Raw genomic sequence first — 10,772 nt, 5'->3', positions numbered from 1 at the left:
CAGGAAAAACCCATGCACAAGTTTGCCGCGCTTCGGTTCATTTATGACCGCGTTTGTGTTATTCTTACTAACCTAGTAAAATCGCTTGCCACTGGACAAGTACCTTTAGATCCACTCAGGAGAGCAATTTACCTGTAATCAGTGTCGACATAAACGAACGGAAATTACTTCGATTATAATTTGTACGTTAATTTATTTACTTATTAATACGAATTAATGCGAAAACAGTGCGGATAATGGTACTTCGTTTACCTGTTCATTTTTTTAAAATTAATTTGTACACCTATTTCAAGAGCAGTATGTATAAACAGAGATGTCTCTGGTATAAATGTTTAGTTACAAAAAATAATTTTTTTTAAATATGCATTAACATATTAATTTTTAATAAAATATATGTAGGTCTTTAAGTGAATTATAAAATAACCCGTTCGTATTTATATTTTAGACAATGTGGAGTTTTAGGATCTGCCGTGAGACTATTATTTGGATCAATGGGCGCTTTTTACATTCTCGCGCTTTTTACATTCTTGTGAACTAACATGTTTGCAAACTGCATTGTGGCCTTGTAATGAAAAAGAAACTTGAACATTGAGCATAAAAATTTGTTTGTTTCCGTGATGTTTTATGCCGACCTTGTCTGTCCTTCATATTGATTAACATCAAATTAACTGAAATAACGAATGCAAACAAAACATATTTTTGCCCAAATGTACAATTTTTAGTGGGGGTTTTATATACAGACCAAAATGTTTGCAAACTGCGCTATGGCCATATGTTTTGAATGGGAATTGGTTAGTCCAAAGAACCTTATTTTGCAGAACAAAATCATTGGAAATGCTTTCAGTGGGATTTTTAACCAAGATCGGCATGTTAAGGGATCTTTTCACGCTTTGGTAAATTGACAAAATTGAAAAAAGTTGTTTCAGATTCGTAAGTTTTCGTTTTAGTTATGATATTTGTGAGGAAACAGTAATACTGAACATTAACCATGCTCTAATATAGCCATTATATGCATCTTTTGACGATTTTAAAACCTAAAAATTATAAAGCGTTGCAACGCGAAACGATTGAATAATTTGGAGAGTTCTGTTTTTGTCGTTAAATTTTGTGAAACTACGAAGATTGCTTATGTAATGTATAAAATACGTTAAGAATGTGTATTTGGCGGAATAGCTCAGTAGGCTAAAGCGTTTTTACTTCAGGACTCTGGCAGGACTCCATGGGTCACTAGTTCGAAACCTGCTCCGGGCAATGTTCTTTTCCTTTTTTTAATTTTTTTCTTGATTTTTTACTGGAGCTTTTACGATCCAATGTTTACATTTATCAATATAAAGCATTTAATGAATAAGTTAAAAATATGCCAAAATCTGTGAAAAGGCCCCTTTTACGTTCTGTTTGGCGTTTTGTTGCAATAAGGTTTTTACATGTAGGTTAGCTAGCCCTACGCCCAAAATTACTCTTTTTAGCGCGGGTTTGGGACCTTAATTTGCGGAGTTTACGTTTACATGACTTACATAAGGTAAGGTTCAACACATTGGTGTTTCATTTAATATTTAGAAGAAACAAAGGGTTTTAGACCGGCTATACGTTTTTTCTTTTATTTTTTTCACGCCGGATTTTCTTTCTTGTGTGCATTTTTTACACCTCTTCTTCTTCAGCGTTCGATAGGTCGCAACTTATTGTATATGTTGGTCCGTGAGTGCCAGTCATACTTTCGTTGTGAAAGGATCGCCAAGGACGCTGTGGAGTCGTTGAGAGAACGCAAGAATACGTCGTCTACACGACAAGAATGCCAAAGGTGGCGACCATTTGGGCGACTAGCCTCACTAGCTACTCTTCTGCGTTCCCAGTACGCGCTTTTTATTTGTTGTATTTCGGCCTTATTGAGTTCTCTGCTGTTGTGCACACGTAGTTCAAACGCTAAGGTCGCAGTAGCCAAAAAGTAATGTGGACGCAGTAACGTTGCCGATGAACAAAGCGTGAACAACGAGAGCTCGCAGTTGAAGTGAAAGCTCGTAGGACGTGGCAAGAACGCTGCACAGACTCGCAGAAAACAGATAGCAGGTCACCGGCGGGATGGTTGACGGTTGACGGTGTGGCGTGGGTATAACGACATTACATTTTATTTCACACTTTCATATGGATATGCTATGACACGCAGAAATCTTCAAGGTCTCTGTTTAATAAGATATCAAAATTAACTCATTCGATAAGCACCGTGCGCTTTGGTGGGAGTACATCAAACATTAAGTAAAAGACAAGTGACAAGAATCCCGACAAGAATCCCGCCCACCTAACATTATTTCAGAGTCCGCATTATGAGCTAATTAGACCGGGGAACAGTCTGGGTCGCACACCTGTTGTAATATTTTTGTTTGTTCATGGTGTCTCCCCGTGATTTATTATGCGCGATGGAATGCGGTAAAATTGTTCACAAATACTGAACGGTATAGATCTACCGGTAAGTATCGAATACCGTTACTAGTATTCAAATACGAAACAAGATTACAAATATGTTTTATTAAACATGCCATTTGATGCATTGAAACTGTTTGAATTTCAGCGTTACAAAACCGTAAGGACAGAACAACTTTTAAAGGTTGGTGTTATGAAACTGTATTCTCTCGTGCAACTCGTGCATCATGTAATTTGCACATTCGTCTATAAATTTAGTATAAAAGTTCATGTTGTTTCACAAGTTTTAACGCTTTTAAATCTATGACTAAACACTCATTCTGTTTGTGGAAACATTTTGAATTTGATTGATTGGATTTTAATGTAAAACATATTTCACCGTCCTTGTTTCACATTTTTACCGAAAATCGCATCTGCAGATAAGAATATCCTATGTAGGCCTATGCTTGAATATGCCGTGCGGTTGAATATGCTGAATATTCGATGTGGAATGTTTAATGGACCTGCATGGGGCTTATATCTTCCTTAAACGGCTATGCAAACTATGTAACGTGTAATGATTATGATTACTAATGATAATAAAATGTACTTTTCTGTACACATTTTGCATTGCTGGCGTTCATCAATAGATCTACCTGAACAACGCTAGAAACTAAGACTGCGAAAGTTACCTCCCCTATTTATAGACTTATATACATAGTTACTTCCCCTAGTTATAAAACAGACAACTTTTGTAGTAATCAACGAAGTATCGAGTTATAACAACTCAGTGTCTTAGTTACACCTAATTCCGCTTAAAAGACATTTTACGTTTTAAGTAATTTATCGCATGAATATAAATCGATATATACATATTATATAATTTACCTGTCCCTACTGTTGCGATGCTAAACAAGAGATGTCCTTATTTAATTATGAAGAATGCATGAACTGTCAACTTCAGGCATTGCCTACCTGCCTATCACCGTACGTTCACCAACTCATCACAGAAGACACATGTTGTGAGGATGCAGACAAGAGTGTCTTAGATGAGCATGGACTTATTGATTTTGCGTACATTAATAGCAAACTTAAAGGTACAATTTCAAGCATGAGACACATGCAATCTAAAGAAGTAATCTGACAGAAGTGATTTCCTTACTCTCAAAAGTCAAGAGTCAAAAGTGAATCATACCCTTAGATATCTCATAATAGACATCACATTTTTTCTTTGTTAAATATAATAATTTACCTCTAAAATTTAAAAATGAAGTAAACAAATCATACTACTCTAAATCCAAATGTCAAAGGTGGACGAGCGTCAAAGGAAAGCCTATTGTTTACTTTTGTATATGTAAAATTTTTATCCTGCATTGCTATTTTCTCTGTACCTAGTAAACTTTACATTATAAAAAATATGTTAACTATGCTCTTTGTTATGTGCTTTAATTTACTGAATATGTACCTACCATAATTGCTCTTAAGTTTTCAGACAGTCTAATTTTTCAGACACTCTCTTTTTTGTCCAAAAAATTATTTTTTTGTGACTCCACATTTTCGGACTTAAAGATTTTGGCCAATAATTTATGACTCTAAATTTCTGGACAGTACATTTTACAGTGCTATTTTACCAGATTTGTGTGTGTATTTAGAAATTTATGATGTCCTTTCCAAGCCAGAGGCTACATTATGTGTGGACCCTGAAGTGTGCCCAAGCAAGCCTACCTGATTAAGTTACTGGACTCACTGAAGTCAGGGTTAAGTTTGAATTTTAGCTGCAATTTCCAGCTATTTCCTTGTTACTGAAAGATTTTTTCAATTTTGGTGTTGTCTTGTGTTGTTTTGGGGAAGCCGGAGTACCCGAGGAAACCCCAACTGTCCTGTATGGTGATGACCAACCAAACTCACTTGCTGCCGGAAACGGGAATAGAACATGGGTCACCTAGGTGAGAAGCGATTGTACCACCCACTGTGCTAACCGGACAGCTATTTTACCTTTTTGGCTTATTTGGTGTCATTTCCATCATGCGTTTTTATAACAGGGGTAAGGTTATAAAACTTGGCATAAGAATGTCTTGGGGCAATAGACCATTACATTTGCGTAATTGGGTAAAAAAATATGTATACCAGTACCAGGTAATGGACAATGGTTTCACCAAGAAAGATAACTGTGTTAGAGCTTAAGTTATACAGTTTAACATTAACTACAATGAATTATTCGTTGTACTGTATTTTGTATTGCAGATTGCTGCGTGGAACCAATTGATCAAAGCATCAACCTCAGAGGGAGCATTTGCTCTCTGGCTCCTTTAATATGTGGAGTGGAGAAACATTTTAAAACTGTGTCTTGGAATTCATTTCAAGAAAAATATGGAAAGTTAATGAAATGGACAGGCCAAGAACAGGTAAGCAATAGACCTTGATTTCTCAATGAAAAAGTGTCATTTAAAATAGTTGTTTAATCCTCTGGGGGGGGGGGGGAGGATTACAATATCAATAAATGAACACAAGTTTGTTAAATCTATTATTTAATCAATGAAAGTTTTCACTTTACATTATTTTAAAATCCATTATTTTCCAAAGAAAATTATCACTTAAAATGGTTGTTGTAACAAATTATATAACATTTAATGTGATTATCTCAGACAAACAAGTTTCACAATAGATATTTTAGCCCATGATTATTAAGTAAGCAAATGAGCTCTGGGAAAACAGTGCTTAACACATGTGCACACAGGTTAATCAGGGACAACATTTTCTGTTTTTATGGAATTTTTGTTTAAAAGTCTCTTTTCAACCGAAATCCAGTCTAGGTGGAATGTTTTGTCCCTGATTAGCCTGTGCACACATGCATTAAGCCCTGTTTTTCCAGAGCAAGGCTAAAATGCATTCAAGCAGTCAGTTTTGAAATTGAGTTTAAAAAGAAGTCATTCTCAATTTCTTGAGTAAAAGTGTTGTGTTTTTTCATCATAACAAATCTGAGCTAAATCTTAATGTTAATTATGAAACAAGCTGTATATAGGTTTATGAGGCACATGAATGTGAGCTTGACCAGAATTAATGTTAATACAAGTTTCATTATTTATAATAAAATAAAATAATCTGTACAAACAGATTACTTTTGTTTATTAATTATTAATTTTTTATAATACTTAACATGTTTGGCATATAGCCTTCATCAGTAGTATCAATCAGGGATCATGTTTTTTTCAGTTTTGTCGGTCCTAGACCGATCGGGGTCATGAAAGACCGATTGAAAATCCCAAACAGTCGGTCCGATTCTGTTTGCTAAAATTCCCATGTCGTGAAATCGATTACACAGTGCAGTGACATGCTAACACACCCTAATGACATTCTCATCTTGATTAGGTGTGATAAACCATTCGCTGCAGTCTCTAAACCGGTCAGGACTGGTTTATTGCACGTCAGACTAAGAATTAAAAACTTGTGAACTGTGGATTAAAGACGCGTCCGAAATTAATGAGAGTGGTCAAAAACAATTTAAGAGACTTAAGGCCTGTGATGTACATATCGATCGATTATCAGTGTCATTGTGTGTCTATTGATAGTTATCATTGTTATAGCGGTTCCTCTGTTTTGTCTGCTAAGGTGACTGCGCGCATTTGTTTAATTATCGGATATATAATCAGTCTTCGATGTTAATTGACGTGCATGTGATACAAAACAATATGTTGCCATTGTAATGTATTGTTATCACTGTAAACTGTAATAAATTTAATAATATCTGAGATAGGAGTAAAAAACGATTCTAACACTGCACGTTAAAACTTTCTTATAAACAAAGAAGAAAATCGTCTATGGGTTATTCTGCAATAATAATGGGCATACACTGAAAGCACGCGCTGTAACTAAACAAAACATGCCGATACATTTTCCACCAGCGTAATAATCCGGTAATATGATTATGAATGAAAGTTGCGGATCTGATCGACAGAACAGCCGAAAGTTATTTTTATGGGAGGAACTTCACATAAAATAGTACACAAGAAAAATTATATACATTGTATAAATCTTTAGTAAAAACCGTGTTAGAATCAAAATAATTTGTGTACTTTATAGCTTGTTGTTGAATAACCCACGACCAGAAAATTAGATTTTTGGTTTCAAATCACTTGTGCTTCGCACTCGTGATTTAATCCCTACGCATCTTAACTATCGGCCGTGTGTTATTTGATGACAAACTATAACATACACGAATTATTTCTTAATTATTTGGTTTTGTTATTGTCAGTAGCCAACCTATGCACAGATATTTGTTTGGTTCAGTGCATGTTTGTAAGCTATTATCGAGTCGACAACGATTGAAAAACATCGGTATAGACTTACACAGATTAATAATATTGACAACGATGAACAAAAAGTCTGATAAAACAGCACATGAAACAACAATGAAATAGCAAATGATAAAAGCAGTTGAGAAAACTCGTATGTTCAGTTTAAAAAAAATGCCTTAGGGAATTTTACTTGTACATTTATTATACCACCTTCATGAATGGTAAAATCAATGGTAATATTTTAACGTAATTTGCCATGATTTCGGATATAAATTTTCGGATACTTTTTTCCCATCTATATCCAGACCGATTGATGTTGCGGGAAAATATGATCCCTGGTATCAATGTAAACAAAAACAAAGGAAGTGACGTCACCGTCATACATATAACGTTACGTCGTTTAGCGGGAAAAAAACCCTGCAAACTGATGGATCAGTCTTGATACACCAGCATATTGGTAATAATATTATATAATATGTAGAAAGACATACACTGAAACTCCAATATACACTGAAACTCCAATATAACGCGCTCTGTTTTAACGCTGTGTCCAATATAACACGGGGGGTGCTTGGATTCCGTTTTTTCTCCAATCTTCCATTTCTGATTCAAATCCATGTTATGCAACTTTATGTATTTTCAGAAAATTTTAAGATGGCGACGAGCACATCTTCATTGCCTTATTCAACCTTTTGTTGAACCGATTTTAATTGCTTAGAGGTTTAACAACATCGGCAGCTAATTGGTGTTAATCTGTTGTGTAATGTCAATAAAGGTGTGAAAAACTCGAGTATCATAGCGGTTTGGTGCGCTAATTTCAATAACGTAAGTGCAAGCTTATCAAAACGATAAACAATTTTTTACTTTCATATGATTGCAGTTTGTCTATATTAAAGGAGCAGCTGTTAAATAATCATTAATAATATTGACAACAATGAACAAAGAGTCTGATAAAACAGCACACGAAACAACAACGAAATAGCAAATGATAAAAACAGTTGAGAAAACTCCTATGTTCAGTTAAAAAAAAAATGCCTTAGGGAATTTTGCTTGTACATTTATTATACCACCTTCATGAATGGCAAAATCAATGGTATATATTTTAACGTAATTTGCCATGATTTCAGATATAAATTTTCGGATACTTTTTTCCCATCTATATCCAGACCGATTGATGTTGCGGGAAAATATGATCCCTGGTATCAATGTAAACAAAAACAAAGGAAGTGACGTCACCGTCATACATATAACGTTACGTCGTTTAGCGGGAAAAAAAACCTGCAAACTGATGGATCAGTCTTGATACACCAGCCTATTGGTAATAATATTATATAATATGTAGGAAGATATACACTGAAACTCCAATATACACTGAAACTCCAATATAACGCGCTCTGTTTTAACGCTGTGTCCAATATAATGCGGGGGGTGCTTGGATTCCATTTTTTCTCCAACCTTCCATTTCTGATTCAAATCCATGTTATGCAACTTCATGTATTTTCAGAAAATTTAAAGATGGCGACGAGCACATCTTCATTGCTTTATTCAACCTTTTGTTGAACTGATTTTAATTGCTTAGAGGTTAAACAACATCGGCAGTTAATTGGTGTTAATCTGTTGTGTAATGTCAATAAAGGTGTGAAAAACTCGAGTATCATAGCAGTTTGGTGCGCTAATTTCAATAACGTAAGTGCAAGCTTATCAAAACGATAAAAAAAAATTGACTTTCATATGATTGCAGTTTTTCTATATTAAAGGAGCGGCTGTTAAATATACTGTGCACAGTATAAAACAAGTTTCCTGACATTAGGTTACAATACACTAAATGATCGCTTCATGTAGGGCTGTACTCTCTAAAAAAATATCATAGTTGACAGGAAGGCATGTTTGACACTTTTTACCATTATTCGGGTGTTATCTTGCGGAGATAATGGTAGGGCATGAATAGGTGTTCACAACTGAATCCCTGAAATATGATACACTTGAAGACTAAAGTAAACCATTGCAGTAGAAAAGGTTACATTTCACTAAGAAACGGCCGAAAAAAAAGTTGCAAAAACAGTCGATTTTGATTTGTGTCAAGTTCTTTCTTGCTTTGTACATGACATATCTTTTTTATTGCATAAATCGATTCCGCTTAGAATGGCCTTTAAGAAAAGGTATGGTTATGGGGGTCTCTATGCGCAAAATGTTGCATTTATTTTCGCTCAAAGTTGTCGCTTTTACATTGAATTATATAGGGAAACTATTTGGTGTATTATGACCTAAACGCAAAACCAGGCCTAGTCACAAAGGAGCTGTATTTACAGGAAATCATCATTTTTTTTGTGGGATATGACGCGTTTTGGCAAATTTCACGGAATAAATGCGTTTGTTTCGCGAATTTAAGGAGCATCGTGAGTTTTTAAGAAAAAAATACGTTTTCAGAGGAAAATAAGAAAAAAAACGTACAAAAACTCGTCTTGAGCATCTCAAATCGCAACAATTTGTGCTGAAAGAGCTCATGAACACGTTTTAATAGTTGTTTACTTCTTTTTCTACATAGCTTGTAACAATATTCCAGTATTTTGACCGATTGTAATTATTTAGGGTAATCGTTTTGTGCCTGAACGCCCGTTATAAATCAAAGCTCCGAACGCGAAAGCCACACGGCTTATCAGGCGTTATAATAAAATGCATTTTCAAGCATTTCTACGTGAAAGATCGGTCTGAAAATTGGCATGCACATAGAAAATAGGTTTATAAGTATCGAGAAGTGCTTATTTTTCGCGATGTTAACAGTCAACGTTGTCTTATAGGTTACAATACACTAAATGATCGCTTCATGTAGGGCTGTACTCTCTAAAAAAATATCATAGTTGACAGGAAGGCATGTTTGACACTTTTTACCATTATTCGGGTGTTATCTTGCGGAGATAATGGTAGGGCATGAATAGGTGTTCACAACTGAATCCCTGAAATATGATACACTTGAAGACTAAAGTAAACCATTGCAGTAGAAAAGGTTACATTTCACTAAGAAACGGCCGAAAAAAAAAGTTGCAAAAACAGTTGATTTTGATTTGTGTCAAGTTCTTTCTTGCTTTGTACATGACATATCTTTTTTATTGCATAAATCGATTCCGCTTAGAATGGCCTTTAAGAAAAGGTATGGTTATGGGGGTCTCTATGCGCAAAATGTTGCATTTATTTTCGCTCAAAGTTGTCGCTTTTACATTGAATTATATAGGGAAACTATTTGGTGTATTATGACCATTATTATCATTTTAGTATCCAGGCATTTAATTTTCATTTTTCAGAACGTGTAAGAGAAATGAATTAAATAATCAAGACGATTTATTTACATGCTAATACAGTGTAATTGATAACAGAGATTAATTTTCATTTTTTCCTGCTTTCAGAAAGTCCCCCTGGAAGCACGTTTTTTACACTGCGTATGATGCAATAAAACATTTTTTGGTACATGTATCGTATTGCATTCAATCTAAATTTAAATTTGCTCGTTCAATGAAAGCTCTGCCCCATAATGCACTGTACTCTTTACACAAATCTGAGAAATGGCGTATTCATATGGTTGTGTTTATGAAATTCTTAAACATATTTATCGTCATAAATTTTTCAAGATTATTTTTTTGTAAGTGATGTTGTAATTTTATTGGATTATCAGATAAATGTGCACATTAGAAAAGCGGTATGTATACTGTTATCGATACGATTCGGTTTATATGCATGTATTGACGAATGACAACACAGCATGGCAATGCACAGGACCTATATTATAGGCTACACTATGCCTGTATTTGTTTTAAGGCCCCTGCAATAAATGAGTTCAAAACTTATAACGCTTTCTGTTTATAACGCTGTCGCGTGACTTGGACCCCGTCATCTGCGATATATTGGAGTTACAGTGTAGTCATAGGCAAACATCAAATGTATGTGTGAATTATGCTTATGTTCTATATGTTATAAAGCAATTTATTATTTAGACCATTAGGAATCATAGTTTTTCATTTTTGTATCCAAAATGTTTCTTTGCATAAACTGTCTAGATTGTTTTCAACAACATCCAGGGCCGTACCCAGG

The 10,772-nt window shown here is 34.8% G+C and overlaps 1 protein-coding gene across 1 annotated transcript in view; it reads left to right on the top strand.

Annotated features, from left to right (window-relative positions):
• Window positions 1–2,454: 2,454 nt before the first annotated feature.
• Window positions 2,455–10,772, top strand: part of LOC127873219 (endoplasmic reticulum membrane-associated RNA degradation protein-like) — a 36,493-nt gene continuing 28,175 nt past the window's right edge. The window contains exons 1-3 of the mRNA XM_052416984.1: window positions 2,455–2,461; window positions 3,359–3,491; window positions 4,639–4,799. Of these exons, the coding sequence (XP_052272944.1) occupies window positions 4,776–4,799 (24 nt within the window). The 5' untranslated portion in view covers window positions 2,455–2,461; window positions 3,359–3,491; window positions 4,639–4,775. The remainder of the gene's footprint in view (window positions 2,462–3,358; window positions 3,492–4,638; window positions 4,800–10,772) is intronic.

This window comes from Dreissena polymorpha, chromosome 3 (genome assembly GCF_020536995.1).
Source record: "Dreissena polymorpha isolate Duluth1 chromosome 3, UMN_Dpol_1.0, whole genome shotgun sequence".
In the NCBI taxonomy this organism is placed as follows: Eukaryota; Metazoa; Mollusca; class Bivalvia; order Myida; family Dreissenidae; genus Dreissena; species Dreissena polymorpha.
This window is presented reverse-complemented; position numbering and strand designations above follow the sequence as displayed.